Source organism: Trichomycterus rosablanca, chromosome 3 (genome assembly GCF_030014385.1).
Source record: "Trichomycterus rosablanca isolate fTriRos1 chromosome 3, fTriRos1.hap1, whole genome shotgun sequence".
NCBI classification, from domain to species: domain Eukaryota; kingdom Metazoa; phylum Chordata; class Actinopteri; order Siluriformes; family Trichomycteridae; genus Trichomycterus; species Trichomycterus rosablanca.
Genome location: NC_085990.1, coordinates 42247353 through 42273319, shown reverse-complemented (window position 1 = coordinate 42273319; position 25967 = coordinate 42247353). Strand labels below are relative to the sequence as shown.

The following is a 25967-nucleotide window of genomic DNA, read 5'->3' as shown; positions in this document are numbered from 1 at the left end:
AAATAATTTCGAGAATAAAGTCCAAATAATTTCTAGAATAAAGTCCAAATAATTTCGAGAATAAAGTCCAAATAATTTCAAGAATAAAGTTCAAATAATTTCGAGAATAAAGTTCAAATAATTTCAAGAATAAAGTTTAAATAATTTTGAGAATAAAGTCCAAATAATTTCAAGAATAAAGTTTAAATAATTTTGAGAATAAAGTCCAAATAATTTCGAGAATAAAGTCCAAATAATGCAGCTAATATTGTGTAAAATTAACTTGTTTTAATTTAATTCTCCTTACATCAAAACAAATGAGTTCAATTCTAATTTCTTTAGAATTGCTACTGCACATATTGTTTATAATGTTTACAAGATCTGTTCAAAGCTGTGGGCATGAATACAGCAGATTATTGACTATAAGCCTTAATGGCCGCCTCCAGCATTTCTGCTATAGACACCGCACAGCCATTAGCTACAGGCTAATGGGCTAAAGTGTGCAGTAATGGATCCTTGGGTCAGACATTGCTTTGTGTTTTTATAAGCTGAATACAGGTTTATTTGTGTGTATTCAGCACAGTCTGGTCTTTGGCATTTCCTACAGGCTTCAATAGTCCGGAAGGAAGAGATCACAGCACTGCTCCCAAAATAGGCGGCATTCTTCTTACTGCCCCGGGAAGCCCTCGGGTAAAGTGGAACAGTCCGGAGTAAAGCTAAACAGAAACCAAAAAGAAAACTAAAGTGTACACTGTCAATCACTGATCTTTGGATAGTCAGAATACAGCGTTATTAATCTTGGAAATCGTAGCATGATTAACATGTCAGGTGTTTAACTTTCATTGTGGGTAATTGTATTATGCATATACACTGATCAGCCATAACATTAAAACCACCTCCTTGTTTCTACACTCACTGTCCATTTTATCAGCTCCACTTACCATATAGAAGCACTTTGTAGTTCAACAATTACTGACTGTAGTCCATCTGTTTCTCTGCATGCTTTGTTAGCCCCCTTTCATGCTGTTCATCAATGGTCAGGACCCCCACAGGACCACCACAGAGTAGATATTATTTAGATGGTGGATCATTCTCAGCACTGCAGTGACACTAACATGGTGGTGGTGTGTTAGTGTGTGTTGTGCTGGTATGAGTGGATCAGACACAGCAGCACTGCTGGAGTTTTTTTCTTAATACCTTGTCCACTCACTGTCCACTCTATTGATGAACAGGGCAGTGATAGGTCAGTGGTTAAGGTACTGGACTAGTAATCAAAAAGGTTGCCGGTTCAAGCCCCACCACCGCCAAGTTGCCACTGTTGGGCCCCTGAGCAAGGCCCTTAACTCTCAATTGCTCAAAACTGTGTTCAGTCATAACTGTAAGTCGCTTTGGATAAAAGCGTCTGCTAAATGCTGAAAATGTAAATGTAAAATATTAGACACTCCTACCTAGTTGGTCCACCTTGTAGATGTAAAGTCAGAGACACTCATCTATTTGCTCATCTATTGCAGCTGTTTGAGTTGGTCATCTTCTAGGTTTTCATCAGTGGTCACAGGATGCTGCCCAAGGGAAACTGTTGGCTGGATGTTTTTGGTTGGTGGACTATTCTCAGTCCAGCAGTTACAGTGAGGTGTTTAAAAACTCCAGCAGCGCTGCTGTGTCTTATCCACTCATACCAGCACAACACACACTAACACACCACCACCATGTCAGTGTCATTGCAGTGCTGAGAATGATCCATCACCCAAATAATACCTGCTCTGTAGTGGTCCTGGAAGAGTCCTGACCATTGAAGAACAGCATGAAAGGGGTTAACAAAGCATGTAGAGAAACAGATGGACTACAGTCAGTAATTGTAGAACTACAAAGTGCTCCTATATGGTAAGTGGAGCTGATAAAATGAACAGTGAGTGTAGAAACAAGGAGGTGGTTTTAATGTTATGGCTGATCGGTGTATGCACACACATCTACATATTCATTTATTCAAAGCTGTACTGTTGCAAGTCAGCAAAGAAGAACTGCATTCACTTAGACCCCTCTCAGACTTTCTCTCTTTTATAGGACGAGGAAAAAGCAAAGCAGTCATTTGAAACCCATTTTGGAGTGCTCTCCAGAAAGTACTAATTGTTTGGTGTCTGGAGGACTCCTTAGGGAAATGAGGACTATCGGAGTGTGTGAAGAGAAGATAATGCGCGTGCACATGACTAACCCTTAAATTGAGATGGCGAAAGGGTAGGGCCATGGACAGTGATGGCAAGAGCACATACTGGTGAAGGGGGGAGCGGAAGAGGGAAATTTATCCTTAGAGAATAAGAGGGTAGAGAGTCTGGAGGAGCAATAAAAAACCTTAATGGGCATGATAGACACATTAAGTCAGTCTGGTTTCTAATGGGTGGAAGTCCTAACAAGTAAAAGGCCAACATGTGCAAAAAGATTTGTACCCCTTCAAGGAATGAATCAATTATTCAGGTAAAATAATATTAAAAATAAATATATTGGTAATGTTCCTTGTATTATAGCTTACATTGTAGATGGTTTGAACTTGAATGGTGGTGTAAAAACATTGCAGCGCATATCTTTAATTGAAGGGTCAGGACTTGCTGTAATGCGTTCTCCTCCGTGTAATAACATCTGGATACATAGCATAGATAAGATTATGCAAAGCAGTGAATTATGAAATGACTAAATTATTGTTTATGGTTTTTTAAGCACACTACTTAAGTGTATTTATCACAAATCCAAGCAAATATACAAGCAGCTTTAGAAATAAGTGTGTATATACTGTATATATACTGTATACACCAACAACGCATAACATTATGACCACCTCTTTTGTGGTCCCCCTTTTGCTGGCCCATACACAACAAACTGTGATGCTCTGTGTTTTCTGACACCTTTCTATCAGAACCAGCATTAACTTCTTCAGCAATTTGAGCTACAGTTGGATCGGACCAAACGGGCCAGCCTTCACTCCCCACATGCATCAATGAGCCTTCACCACCCACTATTACCCACTGTTCCTTCCTTGGACCACTTTTAACAGATACTGACCACTGCAGACTGGGAACACCCCACAAGAGCTGCAGTTTTGGAGATGCTCTGACCCAGTCGTCTAGCCATCACAATTTGGCCCTTGTCAAACTCGGTCAAATCCCTACGCTTGCCTATTTTTCCTGCTTCTAACACACCAACCTTGAGGATATAATGTTTACTTGCTGACTATTATATCCCACCCACTAACAGGTGCCATGATGAAGAGTGTTATTCACTTCACCTTTCAGTGGTCATAATGTTATGCCTGGGAGTGTGCACGTTCTCCCGTGTCCGCGTGGGTTTACTCCGGGTGCTCCGGTGTCCTCCTAAAGTCCGAAGACATGCATATATATATATATATATATATAATTACTAACTGCCTCATCATGGTCTGGATTGCTGTTACCACTCTGAAACACTTAACATAACCATTATTAAAAAACTTACTGACTGTAGGTCTTGAGTCGCTTTACTCAATTTAGTTCAATGCAAATAAAGTAATAAGTAATTATTTGGACAAATTTGTGTTTTTACACAATTTTATTAATTTGTAATTAATCAATAAAAATAAAGGTTGTGTCCATAGCTGCATACTAGTGCACTAAGAAGTGCAACCTGAGAAGTTGAGTATAACAAGTTGAGAGCACCAAATGGTATACTTTATGCTCTTATAAGTACGGCAGAATGCAATTTGAACTGTAATGTAGTCAGATGTTTTTTTTACTGGCTATGCTAATGTACATGTTTACATTGATGGCTTTAGATGTGGAAGAATTATCATTTTAGAAGCATCAACTGTCAAGCGCCAAAATAAGCATGCATGATGTGTCAGTAAATTGTTCTTAACATAGTGACACAATAAACAATTTCCCATTGTTGGTGAACAAATAACACATGTTTGCTATTTTTAGTATTTGGGATCTATTTAGTATCTAGTTTAGCATTGTAGTGTCATTGAAATCATACATTTTTCAACACTAGTTGTTATACATGGGTAACAAGGCAGTGGGGGGTTTTGCACAGCTGCAGGGTCCTGGGGGCCTGGCTTCAATCCTCTTCTCCTGTCACTGCATGTGAAGGGTATGACATCAACTTCCTGTGTCTGCATGCATTTCCTTTGAGTACTTTAGTCTGCTTCCACCTTGTAAAAATGACAGACAGTGGAGAGGCAATTCTAACTTACCCCAATATATCTGTATGATGGATTACTGCTCTTTCCTTATGGTAAACCTGACTTGAGTTTGATGTTTCTAGGCTGGCTTTGAACCCACTATGACCCTAATTGGAATGATGCACTTGCTTAAAAATGAATGAATGAATAAATAAGCATGTTCACATCCAATCACACACATTTATGATATATTGGCTTATGCTTGTGTGAATTAAAGTCGCTTGTCAACACATCATAGGAGACTGATGCTTTTCTTCTGTCACTAATCCTTGCCCATGTGCTGGGGGGGGGCAATGAGCACTTCTGACGTTTCAAAGGCTTTCCCATCACGCCTCCTGACATATTACACATGCCGATGTGCTATCGTCTGGCCCGTGACAGCTGCACAAATTGGCTGAAAAGAGGTTTCCAAGACGAGTTCTTTGATCAGGTGCTCTTTTGCTCTCTTCTGCTCCTTCTCTCCATCATACCGTCACCGAGCAGAGGCCAGACGCTATTTGTCGGGTAAAATGAGGCCGTGCTAAAAGTAATGTTGTTGTTTCTGGTGTGAATGTAGCTTATTTTGTGTGCAAATGTACTTTTGGTAATTTGGGGAAATTTGTGAATGTTAGTCATGTAAGTGTCTGTACTTTGAGGTGTTTGTAACACTAGTTTTTTCTGTTTATTTAAATTGTTCATAAAAGATAAGATAAGATAACCTTTTATTATCCCACAGGGGAAAAATTGCAATGTTAAAGCAGCTTCAAAAGTATAGAGATATAAGAATGTCCATACATATATTAAAAAACAGAAATATAAATATATATTAAAAGGTATGAGGGTTCTTCAAAAACTTTCCTCACTTTTTGAACTCTATTTATTAAGAATTTCAAAAAACAATTTACATTGTTTTCTTTTCTACATAGTCACCCTCCGATGCATTTTTTCCCAGCGTCACACCAATTTAGTGCCATCAGCAAAAGATGTAGCCACTGAAGCACCACTGCTTTCACATCATCACATGAAAATCTTCTTCCCCTTAAAGCTTCTTTGATTTACTTATTAGGATTTTAACACCATGTTTTACACACTTTCAATACATTCATGACAGGACAGGTAGTTACTCGTTACACAAGATGACAAGATTAATCAGTTCAAGTCTTTAATGTCAAACACAGTCATGGACAATTTTGTATCTTCAGTTCACCTCACTTGCAAGTCTTTGAACTGTGTGAGGAAACCGGAGCTCCTGGAAGAAACCCAAGCAGACATGAGGAGAACATGCAAACTCCACACAGAAAGGACCTGGACTGCCCCACCTGGGAATAGAATACAGGGTCTTCTTGTTGTGAGGCGACAGATCCACTGTCTCGCCCCTGATAAGATAAGATTAGGTAAGATAAGGTTAGTTTAGGTTAGTATAGGTTAAGATAGGTTAGGTTAAGATAGGATAGGTTAAGTTAAAATAGGATAGGTTAGGTTAAGATAGGATATGTTAGGTTAGGTTAAGATAGGATGATAGGTTAGGACAGGATAGGTTAGGTTAGGATAGGATAGGTTAGGATAGGATGATAGGATAGGATAGAATAGGTTAGGTTAGGTTAAGATAGGATAGGTTAGGTTAGAATAGGTTAGGTTAGGTTAGGATAGGATAGAATAGGATAGCCTTTTATAATCCCATAGGAAAATTTGCAATGTTACAACAATGTTTCAAGAGTATAGATATATAAAAAATGTATGTGTACACATATATAAAAATATAAAGATATATAAACTGATATATACAAAGTAATTTAAATCATACAGATAGCACAGTCATACCATCATTTTTAACAAATGACTAGAAGCTATTATAAAACTATTGTTAGCAAAGCCTCACTTTATCCAGCAAATAGCATAGCATAGTAAAAGACTGTCTTATCTTATCTCATCTTATCTTATCTGAAAGCTAAAGGGTTACAGTATGATAATGCACTTTTTTGCCTTTTCAGCATTTTTTAATGTATGTGGCTGTTTTAAATTCCAGGTGCCACTTTCATAATGTTATTGATGTATATTATGCTGCATGTAGAGGAAGGTTGATACGTGGACGTGCATTAAAGCCATTCTTACATATGGACATCCCAGCTTTTTACATTTAAGATCATATCTGAATATAACTGTTTATTTATACTTTTTTATTTATTAGGATTTTAACGTGATCTTTTACATTCATGACAGGACAGGTAGTTACAGGTAACACATTCATTCAAAAGTTCAATGTCAAGCACAATCACAGGCAATTTTGTATCTCCAATTCCATGTCTTTGGACAGTGGGAGGGAATCCGGAGCTTCCGGAGGAAACCCACAAACTTCACACAGAAAGGACCCAGATTGAGTCACCTGAAAACCGAATCCAGGACCTTCTTGCTGTGAGGTGACAGTGCTACCCACCGAGCCACCGTGCCAACCCAAGATGTCATATTTGTGAGAACTCGTTTATCGTTTATTGCTGTATCCCCAAGAGAAAGAGGTATGGGGATAACATTGTTGCAGAACGTACTTTTTGTGATAGTCCTGTCTATCTTATGCTGTGGTAATTGCAGGCTGTGTGGAGTTACAGGTAATAGATTAATATCAGCCCAGACTTGCCAATGCACGGTGCAGTGACAGCCTAAGATTATAACAAAAAGAACACCACACACACACACGCACACACATGCTTACTAAGACTTGACAGGAGATACACACCAGACAGACAGCATCCAGCACTTAGAATGAAGCCTCTTGCAGGAAATATGTCTATCAAAAAGACTGATGTCCATTTAAATGTAGCATTCACTCTGCTTAACTCGTTTTTACAAGATAATAGTATACAGTAAGTTCTCTAGATATGAAACAGTTCCGTTCTGAGAGTGGGTTCTGAATGAGAGCATGTCCTAAACATTTTCACATTAAAGATTGCTGCTGTTTAGGACCCAAAAACTGAGTAGCTTCTTCAGTTTTCCACAATTCTTGAAAATAATGTTAAATATCGGCACAGCACTCTTCTCATGTTCCTTTATTTTGTCTTAATTCTTCCTAATCATGCCAACAGTAAATGTATTTATGTTTTAGGTACATGCAATGACATTATAGATAGATTCTTCCTGACATTACAAGCTAAATCATCACTATTTTACGCTTAATTCCAGACATCCTGGGTTTAAAATAGTGCAATATTAACACAAAAAGGAGGTACACAATTGGTAACACAACCACTTGTTGATAAAGCTGAATAAACAATAACAACACTCTGCTTGCCATAGATGCAAAATAACCTACCTGGGGGGCACAGTGGCTAAGTGGGTAGCACTGTCGCCTCAAAGCAAGAAGGTCCTGGGTTTGATCCCCAGGGGGGGCAGCCTGGGTCCTTTCTGTGTGGAGTTTGCATGTTCTTCCCGTGTCTGCGTAGGTTTACTCCGGTTTACTCCCACAGTCCAAAGACATGCAGTCAGGTAAATTGTCCATGACTATGTTCAATATAACCTTGTGTAAACTGATTAATCTTGTGTAATGAGTAACTACCATTCCTGTCATGAATGTAACCAAAAGTGTTAAACATGACGTTAAAATTCTAACAAACAAACTAACTAACTAACCTACCACACTTCCGCACAATTTAAAATTTCTACACAATTCTTAATTCTGCACTTATTTAATATTTTATCTTTTTTTTTCAGACACAAGTTTGCATCTTTGTAAGTCTGCTAGTTGAAGGTTTGCATCTATCTGTACCTTTAAGGAACTATTCATGTTTTGTAATAAAATGCACAGATACTCTAGGTTGTTTATAGGGCATCATAAGCACTCTAATGCATGTTTTAGTTGCGTTCATTTATCACAAATTATATGGAATGGAGGGCGGCACGGTGGCTCAGTGGGTAGCACTGTCGCCTCACAGCAAGGAGGTCCTGGGTTCAATCCCCAGGCGGGGCGGTCTGGGTCTTTTCTGTGTGGAGTTTGCATGTTCTCCCCGTGTCTGCGTGGGTTTCCTCCAGGAGCTCCGGTTTCCTCCCACAGTCCAAAGACATGCAGTCAGGTTAATTGGAGACAGTGAATTGCCCTATAGGTGAATGGGTGTGTGTGTGTATCTGTCTGCCCTGCGATGGACTGGTGCCCCGTCCAGGGTGTTACTGTGTGCCTTGCACTTTAACCGAGTTTTTACTCGCCACTGTTGCCCTGGGCTTGCTCAATAGGGTTTTTTTAGCACCCAGGTGGCGCCGAGATTCTGAACATCTTGGTTCAAAACTCGGCGTTACCCTGATTAGCAGATAGAGGCACCTGTGCAGAAGCATGGGTGAAAAAGAGCACCCTGCGTGAGCAGGAAATATACCTTCCTCGAATGCAATCAGGGATCCCCAGTAGCAGAAGACAGATTGACTATGCTAAATCAGGAGAAAAGTGGAAGAAAATGCATATGGTAAAGTTGCTTTGAGACATGTCTATTGTAAAAAGCGCCAATCAAATACATTTGACTTGACTAATATCTTATTAATGTCTGTGTGCATTTTTCCTACAAGCCATCGGAATGCTAAACAATGCATAATAATAACTAACCCCTTTTTCAGTTACTCATCAACACTCACATTTCATAACACTCACACTTTGGGCATGTGCAATATTAATATTAATACCACATTACTTCAAAACATGATGTGGCAATCTGAACTTCAATCTATCCTGCAGTATTATGGGTCAATGTTTACATTTACTGCAATTTTCACTTTGTTTACAATGCAAATTTGCACTTTAACTGCAATTGTTTTTACATATATTTTTCTATATTTTTCTTCCTTGTTTATATATTATATACTTTTGAAAAAATGTTTATTATATTGTTATCTTATTTGTATTTTTATTTGTACTTGTACTTTTATCTTATTTGTACTTTATTATAGCACACTCGTAGAGTTCCCGAGCCTCCCAACACACATTTCAATGTACAACTGCTGCTAACATTTGTACAAATGACAAATAAACTTGAAACTTGAATGTATCCATATATAAGTGAGGAAACACCTACAATGAAAACATATGTGCAAGCGGATGCTTTCATACAGGTGTACCTCAGGTGTACCTCATTATACAATTAAACATTCTACAAAGTTGTATTTTCAATGATAACTATGCCCCTTTTAACACACCTATTAGACATGATACCAATCCATGACAAGGCAGCGTACTCTCATTGACTTACATTTAGAGTCACTTTACAGTAGCCAAGCCCCCTTCTGCATAACTGTAGTAGTTAAAAGGTACTCAAAGTACCCACATAATATGCTAAACCCCTCTCAGACAGTGATCAAAGTAGAGGATCTGTGCAGCACTTTCTTTACCAGCTGCACCACCATCATTAAAACACCAACTAAGGATCAGGACAATTAATCAAAGCCCGTCTGGCAGCTTGTGCTGGACCAACACTTTACTAAGCTTATTTTATTTTGGTTTGCCTTTCATTTCTCACCTGTCTTTGTCTTATAGTACTACTGCTAGTGTTTTAGTAAGCCAATAAGTCTTAAAAAGTCCAAAATGTTTACAGTTTTTATGCGGTCATGAAACACATTGAATTAGTAGTAAACAGCTGCGGAGAAATGCTGAGCCATGTGTTCAATAAACCTAGTCCATCACTGCTTAGGTGGTCAGAGAGTTTATTCCTTCATTTATGCTTCATTTAAGTTTCGTGAAGTTGCCCTGTCCTGGTCACATGTGACAGCTGCTATGACATATTTATTACATGGTTATGACACAGACCTAAAGTAAATCATATTAAACATAAATGTTCTGCTGTCAATCTTGTGTGAGTGTGTTATGCTGGTATGAGTGAAGTTTTTAAATACCGTGTCCACTCACTGTCCACTCTATTAGACACTCCTCCTACTTAAAGTTCTACTACAACTACTAGTTGGTCCACCCTGTAGATGTAAAGTCAGAGACGGTCGCTCATCTATTGCTGCTGTTTAAGTTGGTCATCTAGTAGACCTTCATCACTGGTCACAGGACGCTGCCCATGGACCAATGTTGGCAGGATATATTTTTGGTTGGTGGACTATTCTCAGTCCAGCAGTGACAGTGAGGTGTTTAAAAACTCCATAAGCATTTCTTTGTCTTATCCACTCATACCAGCACAACACACACTAACACACCACCACCATGTCATTGTCACTGCAGTGCTGAGAATGATCCACCACCCAAATAATACCTACTCTGTAGTGGTCCTGTGGGGGTCCTTACCATTGAAGAACAGCATTAAAGGGGGGTAACAAAGTATGTAGAAAAACAGATGGACTACAGTCAGTAATTGTAGAGCTACAAAGTGCTTATATATGGTAAGTGAAGCTGATAAAATGTATAATATTACAGGATCTAATATTAAGGGTCTACTATTACCAGGGGATAATAAGGGTCCTGCTTAGGGCTCCAACAGTGGTGACTTGTAGGTAGTGGAACCAGCAACCTTTTGATTACTAATCAAGTACCCTAACCAATAGGCTACCAACCGCTAAGTACTACATGCTGCATTCCCTTTTTTGAGAATATGATTATGGATTACTGACTATACTGCTTTTTCTCCATGGACCAGAGCCATATCCATTCATTTTAGATATGTTTTAGTTCTCTAGTCTGTATGGAAGTGAAAACAATGTGTCTTTTAACTAAAGATGGGAAAACCTATAAGTCATACTGTTCAAGCAATGATATGTCGTTAAGCAAACCCCACTAAAATAAGCAAAGGCTAATGCTAACCACACACACTTTCCAGTTCTTCAAATACATCCATGTTTTCAACAGGACTTACAATTCAAAAAGACTGTTTTGTCCATTCTGATGTAAAGCTATACATAAACATAAACAACAGTCAATGTCCACAATGTTTAACACCTACTATTTCTTTCTCTCAGCAGTCCTATGCCCCTCCCCCACCTCCAATGGCTCCACCCAGCCCCAGCACCAACAGCAGCAGCCAGAGTGCAGTGGAGCAACTCAGCAAAACCAACCTGTACATCCGTGGCCTCCCTCCTGGCACCACTGACCAGGACCTCATTAAACTCTGCCAACCGTAAGTCATTTTCCTTCACTTACTGACTGTATTTGGCTTCTCATTCATTGGAATAGACCTACACAATATATCATCCTGCACTTGTTTTGCACATCTATTCCAGTGCTATATTGACACAACTCCTAATTATTAAGTGAGGTCCATAAAGACATGACTTGAAAGGTTTCCTATAGTGGAACTCCAGTGGTCTGCAGTCACTGACACCAACCCCAATTAATGCTATTGGGATTCATTTGAAGATTGATCGCATACCATGCCTGACCTCATGAACGTTTTAAGTTGGCACAAATTTCCACTTAAGGCCTCAGCATACTTCATGCAGAGACGATGTTCGCCTGGCTTCGGCTTTGCGAAGAAAGCGAACAATAACAGACGTCGCGCAGAGGCAAGTACGGTGGTATCGTCACCTTTATGATTCCTCGCTGAGGGATTATAAAGACACTTAGATTGTTCTTCCTCTGCTTCTTCTTGTAGCATTTTTTTAGACGCTTCCAAAACCTCGCACGTCGCCATAACTGTGATCATCGTTTTCCGGTAGTCATAGAACTTAACATCATAAATGTCACAGCGTCACCTGTAGCTGTGGAGCAGACGCGACAGGCAAAACGAAACCGCTGAAAGTATGCCAGCTTGTAAGCTCGCGATGGCGCGTTCGGCTTCGTGCAATGCTCGCCAACTTAGTTTCGCAGGAAGTATGCCGAGGCCTTTTGTCAAGGCCATAAATTGTCAAAATGTCAAACAAGCTCATGGTAAAGTGTTTACATACTTATAGCCAAAACTCTACATAAACTGCATGCATATGTCAGAATAAAACTGATTACAAAACATAATTTAGAGTTTATTCATCATACCTATATTAAGATATTTAGGTTAGTGTCACACATCTTTCCCCTTAGGACCAAAAATATGTAAACCAAATTTGTAGAGCAAAGAAAAAAACAGATCTGTATACAGTATAGTTTCATTCCTTCTCTATTGACAATAAAGAATTTAAATTTGTTTAACTGGTGTCTAGTCCTTACTGCCATATTGCTTGAACATTTATTTCCCCTATTTTTTCTTTCTTTCTTTCAATCGTAAAGTAATGTAAGTAAAACAAATGTTATTTATTAAGTGTAGAAGTTAATATCACTAAAAATCCTAAATTCTTATAGATTTCTGTATATATTTGACATTCATTAATTGTCTATAATCTTTAAAGTTATTCATGGTTACATAAAGTCCACAATTATCCACAAAATACAGCTTTATTAAAATCTGAATTATTCTGTACAATATTGATTTTTATGCATAATATATTTTATTCAATATTCCAATACCAAGCTATTAAGATTGCCACTATAACAACATCTTAAATAGCTAAAAAGGTACAAAAACAAGATCGAAGCTCCGCCTGTAGCTCTTCAGATATGCTGTTATATAAAAAGTATGATTGATTTTAAACACACTAGCTGTTTAGTTGATCATAAAGGGTAAACTGCAACGAGGGAATAATAATAATAAAAATACAACACAATAATAATAATAATAATAATACAAAACAACAACAAAACAATAATAATAATAATAATTATTATTATTATTATAACAATAATAATAATACAAAACAACAACAAACCAATTATAATAATAATAATACACAATAATAATAATAACAATAATAATAATAATAACAATAATAATAATAATAATACAAAACAACAATGAACCAATAATAATAATAATACAAAACAACAACAACAAACCAACAATAATAATAATAATACAAAACAACAACAATGAACCAATAATACTAATAATAATAATAATAATAATAATACACAATAATAATAACAACAACAATAATAATAATAATAATAATAATAATAATAATAATAATAATAATAATAATAATAATAGGCTTAGTTCAGGATGCACATATACAGTTTTGATGCAAACAGTAAATAAACTTAAACACAACATCATCTGTTCCATTGTTAGTAAAAAAAGGAACAAAAAGCACATGGATGTCCCAGATTCCAAGAATATCTTGGTCCATGAAACTAGATTGTAAAGCCAAGAAACATTCTCCAAAGTGCATAACCCCGAGTATTTCTTACTTTACTGTGAGGGGAATGAAGAGCCAGGGGCCAAAACTAAGCTTTTACTGAAATGAACGTGGGATCGTTTATGATTGACAAATTCCGGTAACTATCTAAGGTCCATTATTCGAAGAATTTGATTTTGAACATATCATGTGTTCCAGGCAGTACTGTGGGAGCCATCATTCTTAAATGTGTTTGGAGTTTTGGCCCAGTTAGCACTGCAGTAATCCCTGAAATATTCATTCACTGAAACCAGAGAACAATAGTGAATGTGAATTTATGTATATTAGCCCATATTAGCCAGAGCCCAGCTCATTTTCCTTTCAGTTCTGAGCTCCTTGCCTGGTCATTCGCTTCCTCTCTCCAAGGTCTTACTCTGCTCTAGTCCAGGTTCGCCTCAGGCCTGGAGTGGGATTGGAATAAAATATTCATAGCAATAAAAGTTTCATTAGGTGCGGCGGGCATGCCAAACGGGCAGTAACATTTTGGAAAGGTCAAAGGCATTCGCCTCGGGGTTCTCTTTATTCATGGCTCAGCAAAAAAACCAACCAAAATGACACTTTTCTTACTCTCATAAGCCCACAGTGATCATTGGACAGTGAGCTGGCCTCACTATGCCCTGTTATAAAGCTCTAAACTGGGCTTTAGGAAACACACAATTATAGCCCAGCCCCAAATACACACACACTTACACAGACACACACTTCAGTGACCCCCTGTGTTTACCAGTGACTGATTCTTGGTGCTGTTGACAGCTGTGTGAAGTGCTGTTGTCAGAATGACATTTTGGAGATCTTCTTTTGCAATTCTCCTGGCAGAGAGTCGAGCGCAAAGGCAACAATAGATCCAAATTCTGAAAAGGAAACCTCAGTGTCCAGCAGTTTTTATATTCTCTTTCCCCCCATGTTTTAACTAATATAGAACTGTTGTGCATTTTATAAGCTCTGTATCCTTTTAACAATGGGCACAACAGACATATTTTAAAGACTAAAGACTATGAACCTGAATTGCAGCTGAACCTACTTTAGTTTAAGGGCGTTACTTATTATGTTGTAAAAATTTGGTGCAGCTGCTTTCTAGCAGTGGTGTAGAGATGGTGAAATAGTAGACGTGACCACCCAGGGCTGTCATAAAGCCTGACATTAAAAAAAAAAAAAAATTTTATGGGGGTTTCTGGTAATTGGCATAGTAAATAAACTATTATTGGAAACATAAATAGGTTGAGAGGCTTAAATTTCAAGCCATAATCAATATTATAGATCCTTCAAGAACTTGGTGTCAGGTTCAACAGTACATACTGTGGACATTTTATTTTGGATTAGATCTCTATAGATGGACATTGGTAGTAGACTGGGTTGCATTAAGGGCACAGTGACTTTCATTGACTTTTGGTAGCTTTTCATTAGGTTAGTTTGTTAAATTTCTGGAGTAAGGGCTTCTTTCTTGTACAGCACTCAATGGGGATGTAAAGCTTGCTTGACTGTGGACAGTGTCACCCATGTTGCTGCTTCTAATTCATTGCAAACTAGTTTTGGTGGTTTTTTGGATTACATCAGACCATTCCGACAAGTTTTCTCTCAACATAACCTAAAAGTTGTGCTTTCTTATCAACCTTAGCATGAACCTGTTTTGTTCTTTAATTTTGTCTTATTAATTATTCTTCATGTTGTACCTAGTTATACACCATTCAGGCATAACATTATGACCACCTTTCTAATATTGTGTTGGTCCCCCTTTGCTGCCAAAACAGCCCTGCAATTGAGATGCACTGTGTATTCTGACATCTTTCTATCAGAACCAGCATTAATTTTTTCAGCAATTTGAGCTACAGTAGCCTGTCTGTTGGATCAGACCACACGGGCCAGTCTTTGCTCCCCACATGCATCAATGAGTCTTGGCTGCCCATGACCCTGTCGCTGGTTTACCACTGTTCCTTCCTTGGACCACTTTGGATAGATACTGACCACTGCAGACCGGGAACACCCCACAAGAGCTGCAGTTTTGGAGATGCTCTGACCCAGTTGTCTAGCCATCACAATTTGGCCCTTGTCAAACTTGCCCATTTTTCCAGCTTCTAACACATCAACTTAAAGGATAAAATGTTCACTTGCTGCCTAATATATCCCACCCACTAACAGGTGCCGTGATGAAGAGATAATCAGTGTTATTCACTTCACCTGTCTGTGGTCATAATGTTATGCCTAGTCGGTGTATATTTTGTTATATTTTTGCTGCTGGTCTCACTGAGAGCTACCAACTACAAAAAGTTGTGTTGTATAACTACAACGACATTAAACTCTATCATATCAAACCTATTTTCCATGTAATTTTTAAAAGGCGCAATCAAACTAGCACTGTGTACTTTTTTTATTAATACTAACCTACAAGAAATTAGGCCATGCCATGAAGTAAAATGCCATTACTGTGGCCTCCAGAACAGCATTGCTTGTAGCATTGTGGATGAATCTGAATATGGATTGTAGACCGGTGCTGATCATTAAACATCACTGCTAGATTTTACAAATGCTCTTTAGACTGAAATGGCACAAATTCCTACAGACACAAAGTGTTACACAAAGTTTAAATGCTGATATTCAGTCTCTTCGATTCACTGCCAAGTTTTGATAACTTGTCAAGTGAATTGAGACAGTCTTATCTTGACATGAAGTCTGATGCTTCGCTTGCGTGTCTCAGCATCTTTTCTCTCTTGTGCTTTACTGTGTCTCTTTCTTGCAAACTTTCATGAGCCAGTATTACACTTCTTGATGTCCACCCTGTCTCTCGCCCTCCTCGTGGGCACTGCAGACCTTTTTTTATCTTGGGGACGTCCAAACCAGTATGGCATGTACACTATATTGCCAAAGTATTCGCTTGTCTGCCTTCACACGCATATGAACTTGAGTGACATCCCATTCTCAATCCATAGGGTTTAATATGATGTCTGCGCACCCGTTGCAGCTATAACAGCATCAACTCTTCTGGGAAGGATTTCCACAAGGTTTAGGAGTGTGTTTATGAAAATTGTTGACAATTTATCCAGAAGTCAGACACTGATGTTGGACGAGAAGGCTTGGCTCGCAGTCTCTGCTCTAATTCATCCCAAAGGTGTTTGTAGAAGCAGTCTGCATGCCTAGGTGCTTGTCATTTGTTTTTACACCTGTGGCTATGGAAGTGATTGAAACACCTGAATTCAATGATTTGGATGGGTGAGTGAATACTTTTGGCAATATAGTGTATCTTGGACCACTCATTTACGCTCTGTGGGATCATATAAACTGACTGAACATTCCAATCTCTCAGCCCTGCAGCCAACTCAACACCACCTCACACCAGTTTTTAACAACTGAGCTGCAACCCACAGTTCTATTGGGTTCCCAATGGGTGGGTTCGTGACTGCTCTTTGTCTGGAACCTCCTCTTTGACCTTACCTTCAAGAAAAACCCAACCACAAGCGCAGCTCTAGATGGTATCAAGCTTCTCCACTACAGCAGGGTAGCAATCCCAGGAGAAGCCTTGATTGTGCTAAAGGATAAATGATATTTAATAAAGCTGTATAAGTAAACAGCTAAAGCAGCAAATTGGGACGTATTATGAAGCTGTAAATTATATCTATAACTTAACACTCAAATTTAATTTATGTAATATAATAAAATAAATCTAATTTAATTTATATAACTGATTGTATACACCAAACACTTTAACTCAGTAATTAAAAGGCATGTCCACACATTTTTGGCACATATGATTGCAGAAATTATTTTAATCTCAAGGCTGTCATGACTTACATGTTACTTACAAGTATTTCTAAATGTTTGATTTCAGTTGTGCAAATTACTGCATGGCCAAAAGTATATGGACTCAATAACTAAATAAATAACTAGCAGCAGATCCTCTTGTAAGTTGCAAGGTAGGGTTACCATGGATAGGACTTGCTTGTCCAGCACATCCCACAGATGCTCGATTGGATTGAGATCTGGGGAATTTGGAGGCCAAGCCAACACCTCAAACTCGTTGTTGTGCTCCTCAAACCATTCCTGAACTATTTTTGCTTTGTGGCAGGGAGCATTATCCCACTGAAAGAGGCCTCAGCCATCAGGGAATACCATTTCCATGAAAGGGTGTACATGGTTTGCAACAATGCTTAGGTAGGTGGTACTTGTCAAAGTAACATCCACATGGATGGCAGGACCCAAGGTTTCCCAGCAGAACATTGCCCAAAGCATCACACTGCCTCCGCAAGCTTGCCTTCTTCCCATAGTCCATCCTGGTGCCATGTTTTCCCCAGGTAAGCAATGCACACACACCTGGCCATCCACGTGATGTAAAAGAAAACGTGATTTATCAGACCAGGCCACCTTCTTCCATTGCTCCATGGTCCAGTTCTGATGCTCCTATGCTTATTGTTGGGGCTATCGGCGGTGAACAGGGGTCAGCATGGGCACCCTGACTGGTCTGCGGCTATGCAGCCTATACGCAACAAACTGCAATGCACTGTGTATTCTGACACATTTCTATCAGAACCACCAATGAGCCTTGGCCGCCCATGACCCTGTCACCGGTTTACCACTGTTCCTTCCTTGGACCACTCTTGATAGATACTGACCACTGCAGACAGGGAACACCCCACAAGAGCTGCAGTTTTGGAGGTGCTCTGACCCAGTTGTCTAGCCATCACAATTTGGCCCTTGTCAGACTTGCTCAAATCCTTACACTTTCCCATTTTTCCTGCTTCAACTTTAAGGATAAAATGTTCACTTGCTGCCTAATATATCCCACCCATTAACAGGTGCCTTGATGAAGCTATACAACGTCAACATAACAGTACTGATCAATGTGTGTGTTATAAAATGATTAGCTTTATCATGTTGAAATCTGTGTTGTGATGTAATGAGTGATAGAACGTAGTCATAACACAGCTATACTATATTAACACACCAGTATGAAACACAAAGCTCTGTATCTGTGATCATCCTAAACATCACTATACGTTTATAACTCTGCACTCTATAACACTGTTTGTAGGGGAGGGGCCCTACATACGCAGAGGCACCAGAATTTTAATTAATGCCGCAGGCAGCTAAAGATACAGAGGTCAGGTTTTTGGCAGCATTGAGTTACTAAGATAAACAACCCTGAAATCATGCCATGCCCAGGCTTGGGTTAACATGTGCTTCTCATTACGTTTTTGTTCCCTCATTATGCATTATGCAAGCTCTCTTTCTTTTGTATTTGCTTAGAGATAAGCCAAAAATTGTTCTTTCTGGGACTTGATGCCATTAATTTAAACATTCCTTTGCAGAAAGTCTTACTACTTCAAAAATCTTATTAAAATAAATGTTCTAAACTAGCTTAATGCAGTGCTTTGTGGTTTCATGGCAGATCTGCGGCTACTCTGAAACTTCACATACAGTTTTGGTAACATTGTATGTAGACTGTCATGATTCTAAAATTATATTTTTAAAGAAAAAAATTCCCATGAGCCCTAGTGTCTCACATGTGTCTTTCAGGGTGGTATAGTGGGTAATGCTGTTGCCTTACTTCAAAATGGGCCTGGGTTTAATTTGACCTTTGGTTGAGTCCTGTATGTCAAGAGTTTGCATGTTCTCCCTGTGTCTGTGTGGGTTTTCTCTGGGAGCTCTTGTTCCCTCCCAGAAATATAAAGATAGTCAGGCTAATTAGAGCTACTAAGAATTACCCTAAGTGTGCCATGTGATAGACTGGTGACCTGTCTTTGGTGTGAATGAATCACACTCACCGCCACCCTGACCAGAATAAAGGGGTGGTAAAACAGGCAGTGAATGAATAAATAACTTAATATATATTTTCAGTTATTTCTTTAATTTGAGTCTGTTTTTTATATTTATTTGTCTAAAAGCTCCTCAGTCATTCACCAACAATGACATCAATAGTTTAACACAATTTATACACTAAAACCCAGATTCTCTGGCAACCTTTGTAACAAAGGTAAAAAAAAATGCATTCTTAATTAAGTAGCTTTATCTCACACTGAAAATAGGAAAGTAAAGATTTGTATAAACCAAAAACAATTTAAGCATATTTACATTATTGTTGTATCATTTATATTTAACTGAGTATTTAGTTAGTGTTAGGGCAGTTGTAGCCTAGCGGTTAAGTAATCCAAAGGTCACCGGTTCAAGCCCTACCACTGCCAGGTTGCTGCTGTTGGGCCCTTGAGCAAGGCTCTTAACCCTCAATTGCTCAGACTGTATACTGTCACAGTACTGTAAGTCGCTTTAGATAAAAGCGTCTGCCAAATGCCGTAAATGTAAATATTTAAGAACTTTCAAGCAGTTATCCATGACTTCTTGTTTCACTGGGGTATAAATATGAAGTGATAGATCCAGAATTTCCTCGGTCTTTCATCAGCATACAGAAGATTAAAGAAGATTCAAACGAGACAAAAAAAGTAAGATAGTTATAAGTGTGTTAACTAGGCGCTCAGCTGGCACAGTGGTAAAACACACTAGCACACCAGAGCTGACATTTCAAACTAATCTGTTCAAAACATACATACACTGATCAACCATAACATTATGACCACCTCCTTGTTTCTAGACTCACTGTCCACTTTATCAGCTCCACTTACCATATAGAAGCACTTTGTAGTTCTACAATTACTGACTGTAGTCCATCTGTTTCTTTGCATGCTTTGTTAGCCCCCTTTCATGCTGTTCTTCAATGGTCAGGACTCTCCCAGGAGCACCACAGAGCAGGTATTATTTGGGTGGTGGATCATTCTCAGCACTGCAGTGACACTGACATGGTGGTGGTGTGTTAGTGTGTGTTGTGCTGTTATGAGTGGATAAGACACAGCAGCGCTGCTGGAGTTTTTAAACACCTCACTGTCACTGCTGGACTGAGAATAGTCCACCAACCAAAAATGTCCAGCCAACAGAGCCCCATGGGCAGCGTCCTGTGACCACTGATGAAGATCTCAAAGATGACCAACTAGGTGTTGGTGTGTCTAATAGAGAAGACAGTGAGTGGACATGAAAAGGTATGTAGAGAAACAGATGGACAACAGTCAGTAATTGTAGAACTACAAAGTGCTCCTATATGGTATTATTTTTGTTATGGTTTTATTGATATGATAATATAATGTGCACAAAATCCCTTTTGTAAATAATTTGTTTATCTTTGTCAAGAATACTTATAACTCTGAAGCTAAGGGTCAAACAGAGTACAATGCAGTCTAGAATCGCAGCCAGGTTAGCATCTTGACTAAAGATGACTGATAATAACATTTTATACAACACGTAACCATTTTGCATAATAATGACATCAAGATTTAAAGCCAGTGTTAACTGGTGGTAAATGTAACTTATTCTATTAATACACAGACAGTATGCTGTACTGACAGCTATTGGCATTCACCATGACATTTATGGCATTTAATTCTAATTTAATTAATGTTACAACAGTTTTCTGTGTGAGTGTGTTTATTTGGCTGTATTTGCGTGTTAGTTTGGAGGTGTGATTGTTTTTGTCCTTGTAGTTCACAATGAATTCCACCCCCTTATTTAAAAAAAAACCTCCCTAGCCAGTATAAGTGTAATGTTGCTGTTACATTATTGGCTCTTCATCGTTTCTACACTCAGTATTTATCCTCAAGCTGAAAAGGGACAAGAGCCAACATCCACACATTGACTGGCATCAGATTCTCTCTCTCTCTCTTTCTCTTTCTCTGCCTGATTGACTAACTGAGTGACTGAACAACCATCCCTCATGTGTTGTGCTGCCATGCTGTGAACAAAGATCTGGTGTCTCGGGGGGAATCACACACAGACTTCAGAAACACGGGGCTTGATTCATTCAGAGCCTTTAGCATGTGCATTATTTTAACTGCCAGTAACAAGACTGGTGACAGGTCAGGGTTTCCACTATACTGTCCATGTCTTATTTCTAGCTTTCACCTTGTTACTGTTTTGTGTATGTGGCACTGGGAAACATCACTGATCTGGGAAGCAGATAGAGCACGTTTGCTTGAGTTATATAAACCATTGTAAATTTTTAATTGTCTGTCAGCTTTAATTATACACTTTAAAACAGTACAGGGAGAGAGGGCAGTGTGAAACCACAAGGGAAAATGCTTTTATTTTGCTTTTAATTTAATACGTTTTACATAACAAATTACGTAATCAGCATAACAATTTGAGTGAAAAGTTAAGTCTTCAAAAAAATACATTTATAATAGATGAACAATCACTGCAAATGTATTCACTTAAACAAGCATCTGATAATTAGAACAAATCCACCTGCTGAAAGTAGTCTGAGCATGTGCTTTAATGGAAAGACTAAAGGAAAACTGACTGTTGTCATAAGGAATTTTAACAAATGTGCTAACTTGTCAATAACTTTTGCTGATGTTCCATTAGTTCACTCACTTACTTTCTTAACCGCTTATCCAATTAGGGTCACACATGCTGGAGCCTATCCCAGCTTTTCAGTGGGCGCAAGGCACACAATAACACCCTGGACGTGGCGCCAGTCTATCGCAGGGCAGACACACACACACACATTCACCTATGTGTCTCCAATTAACCCGACTGCATGTCTTTGGACTGTGGGAGGAAACCGGAGCTCCCGGTGGAAACCCACACAGACACTGGGAGAACATGCTAACTCCACACAGAAAGGACCCGGACCGCCCCGCCTGGGGATCAAACCCAGGACCTTCTTGCTGTGAGGCGACAGTGCTACCCACAGAGCCATCGTGCCGCCCCATGTTTTATTAGTTTTGCTATTAAATTGATTCATAAATAAAAAGACATTCAATGTGACTTAATGTGTCTTAAATTAAAAATAAATCTAAAAGAATTAAGAAATTGGTATGTCTGTGTGTGTGTGTTTGTGTGTGTTGTAGCTTGCTATATAGATGGTGTTCAAAAAGTATAGTGTAACAAAAACTACCTAGCATGGAGATTGGCAGAGGGCTTTGTTACAGAATCATGCCCTTTTGCCTTGCCACATTCATTGACTTTTGCTGATGTTCCATTAGTTTGCAATTAAATTGATTAATAAAAAAAAGACATTCAATTTGACTTCACTGTATTTTAATTTAGAATAAAACTAAAATAAGAAATTGGTATTTTACAGGTATCACTACATAATTTGTGTGTGTGTGTGTGTGTGTGTGTGTGTGTTGTAGCAGCTTGCTGTATAGATGGTGTTCAAAAAATGTAATGTAGCAAAAACCACCTATCATGGAGATAGGCTGGGGGATCTTGGTTACAGAACCATGTCGTTCTGCCTTGCCAGATTAAATGACTGATATGTCCGTTCCCCTTAACAGACAGTCATTTGCAGCTTATTGAGCATTAATTCGCTCCAGGTGGAAGTATTTCTATTTGTCATTGTTTCTCTATCTCAGATTTGCCAGCTCTTCTGTTGGGAAACCTGCTTTTCTCTTTAAACCGTGATGCCGGGCTAAATCTGGTCCAGTTTTCTGTTGGCACCTAATGTCAGCATATATATATATATATATATATATATATATATATATATATTTTTTTTTTTTTTTTTTTTTTTTTTTTTTTTTTTCTGGGAAGTCAGCTGGTGTTGCGGCACTTATCATCCATCACGAGGACACTGCCCTGGATAAGCCAGGTTCCCCAAAGGTGGCATAATGACTTTCCGGTGGATGCCCCACGTTAGGACCCACGCTGGGTCCGCTGCACCAGCTGGTGGGGTGGGGTGATGCACATGATTTGCCGTCCCTGGCTTGTTCTAAGCAATTGATATTTTAACAAATGTGCTTACTTGTCAATAACTTTTGCTGAGGTTCCATTAGTTCCTGTGTGTGTATGTGTGTGTGTGTGTGTGTGTGTGTGTGTGTGTGTAGCTTGCTATTTAGATGGTGTTTAAAAAATGTAATGTAACAAAAACCACCTAGCATGGAGATAGGCTGGGGGATCTTGGATACAGAATCATGTCTTTCTGCCTTGCCAGATTAAACGATTTATATGCCAGCATATTTGTTTTTCCTGGGAAGTCAGCTGGTGTTGCTGCATCATGTGGTCATGGCCTTGGATGAGCAAGGTACCCAAAAGGTGGCATGACAGCTCTTTTTCAGGGGATACACCATGTTTGGACCCACGCTGGGTGCGGGCTGCACCAGCTGGGTGATGCTTTTTCAAGCTGCTGATGTTTTTGTGTCTTTTGTTTCTTACTTCTGTTTGTTTTTGTTATTTTAGACACTGCATTTATTTTCCCTTTACACTGTTTGTTTTTAGCTTTTAGCCACAGTATTGTTCTACCTTGGTTAAGCCTCCTGCAGAATGTGTTCATTTTCAGTCTTGCAGGTACGAGGCTACACCTGACACTTCAGTGGCGAGGTGCCTTCTGCCTCATTGTAGTGTTGATTAAAACATGACAATTAAACTAACAAGCTCTGTTAGCAAAGCTGTCTTTGATATACAAAAAGTTTATGACTATAGATTGCTTTTGGGAATATAGTTCTTAAGATTTTTGTTCACTTAGGTCTGACTTTTACTCATGCACACTGTACAGCTATAAACTCCTGAACGCTTTGAATGATGCCTCTGTTCAAAGGCACCTAGAGGGATCACAGGAATTGATTCAAAGAGGCTACTGCACTGTTATTTTCAACTCAATGACATTCTAACCCGCCCTGGAACAGATGTGAGAGTCAGCTCCTAGGAAGCAACATCAAGGGAGAACAAAAAAAGGGGAAATCTGTGGGATTGAGTTAATGGGGGGACAAGGAACAAATTCTCAAAGGGGAAAAACTCTCAGCCTAAAACACCTTTATACCACATTTTTATTTTCAGTACTAGTGCTGATTACTGGCTTCCGAGCATGTGTAGAACAGACAGACACATTGATCATTTTAAAATCCCATGAAATCCTTTCCCTCATGAAGCCATGCTCATTAAATTTTAATGACTAAATGATAGACTATATCAATGCTGCACTGGAGGGTAGGTACCTTAAATAATACTATCACTACAGAACTGAGCAAGTACAAGAATACTGCATACAGTGTTTGACATTACACAGGGTCAGGGTCCATATTTACGCATAAGGCTTGAAAAATTCATTTAAGATAAGATAAGATAAGATAAGATAAGATAAGATAAGATAAGATAAGATAAGATAAGATAAGATAAGATAAGATAAGATAAGATAAGATAAGATAAGATAAGATAAGATAAGATAAGATAAGATAAGATAAGATAAGATAAGATAAGATAAGATATAAGATAAGATAAGATAAGACTTTATTGATCCCCTTAGGGAAATTAACTATTACATTTACATTTAGTTTGGACCTCATCATGGTCACCTTTACAGTGTCCAAAGTCACCGGGTACAGTGTAAGAAAACACTTCAGACATGACACCTATCCATCACAGGAAACCACACAACTATTTATTTATTATACACAACTGAGAGCAGCAAATTTATTAGCTGGTATACTACAAACCCTATTTCCAGAAAAGTTGGGACGCTTTATAAAATGCAAAGAATAATCTGTGATTTGTTAATTCTGTTGAATCCTAATTTAACTAATAAAAGTAGACAATAATGAACATAATAAAAAGTGTGGAGAGAGGCGGGTTAACCCCTGTGTTCAATCACCTTTCCTTTTGATGAGACTGTTAATAGTTTAGGAACTGAGCACACTAACTGTTGCAGTTTTGCAAGTGGAATTTTTGTCAGTTCTTGCTTGATGTGAGACCCTGCTTAACAGTCAGTGGTCGCAGTCTTCTGATTTTTCTCTTCATGATGCACCATACATTTTTAATAGGAGACAGATCTGGACTGCAGGCAGGCCAGTCAAGTACACACATTCTATGTCTAGGAAGCCAAGCTGGTGTAGTGAGTACAGAATGAGGCCTGGAATTGGAGAATTGCTTTAATAATTATGGAATTCCCAGAAAAAGACGTCACATTGATGGCAGCATATGTATCTTTAAAATCATCTGTCCAAAGATTGATTTATGGTGAGAATTGAACCCAGATCCTCAGGACTGCGTGGTGCCACATTATCTGCTACTTTGTATATCATTTATAAAAACACTTTTTTATACAATTTTCACATTTCCTTTACCAATCTCCAAGTCGCCTCACAGCCAAAAGGTCCTGGGTTTAATTCCCAGATGGAGCAGTCCAGGTGCTTTCTGTGTGGAGTTTGCTTGTTCTCCCAGTGTCCAAAGACACATAGTGAGGTTAATTTGAGATACAAAAAGTTCCCCTATGTATAAATGTGTGTATTTGTGTGTGTGTATGTGTGCCCTGTGATGGACTGGCAACCTGTTCAGGGTGTTTCCTGCCTTTTGCCCAGCAAATCAAACCCACCGCAACCATGAATAGGATAAAGCAGTGGTAAAACAGACAATGAATGAATTAATAAATCTCCCAGTCACATAGTTCACACAGTTTTTGCAGTGACTGCAGCCCAGGGGTAAATGAGAGGGCAGCTGTAGCCTAGCGGTTAAGGTACTGGACTAATAATCAAAAGGTCACTGATTCAAGCCCCACCACTGCCAGGTTGCTGCTGTTGGGCCTAGCATGGAGATTGGCTGGGGGATCTTGGTTACAGAATCATGTCCTTCTGCCTTGCCAAATTAAATGACTGACGTGTAATTCCCACCTGCA

The 25967-nt window shown here is 38.8% G+C and overlaps 1 protein-coding gene across 1 annotated transcript in view; it reads left to right on the top strand.

Moving 5' to 3' along the window:
• The window catches only part of rbms3 (RNA binding motif, single stranded interacting protein), a 296186-nt gene that overhangs the window by 52016 nt on the left and 218203 nt on the right, over positions 1 to 25967 (top strand). Inside the window, exon 2 of the mRNA XM_062992124.1 lies at positions 11084 to 11241. Coding sequence (XP_062848194.1) covers positions 11084 to 11241 — 158 coding nt within the window. The remainder of the gene's footprint in view (positions 1 to 11083; positions 11242 to 25967) is intronic.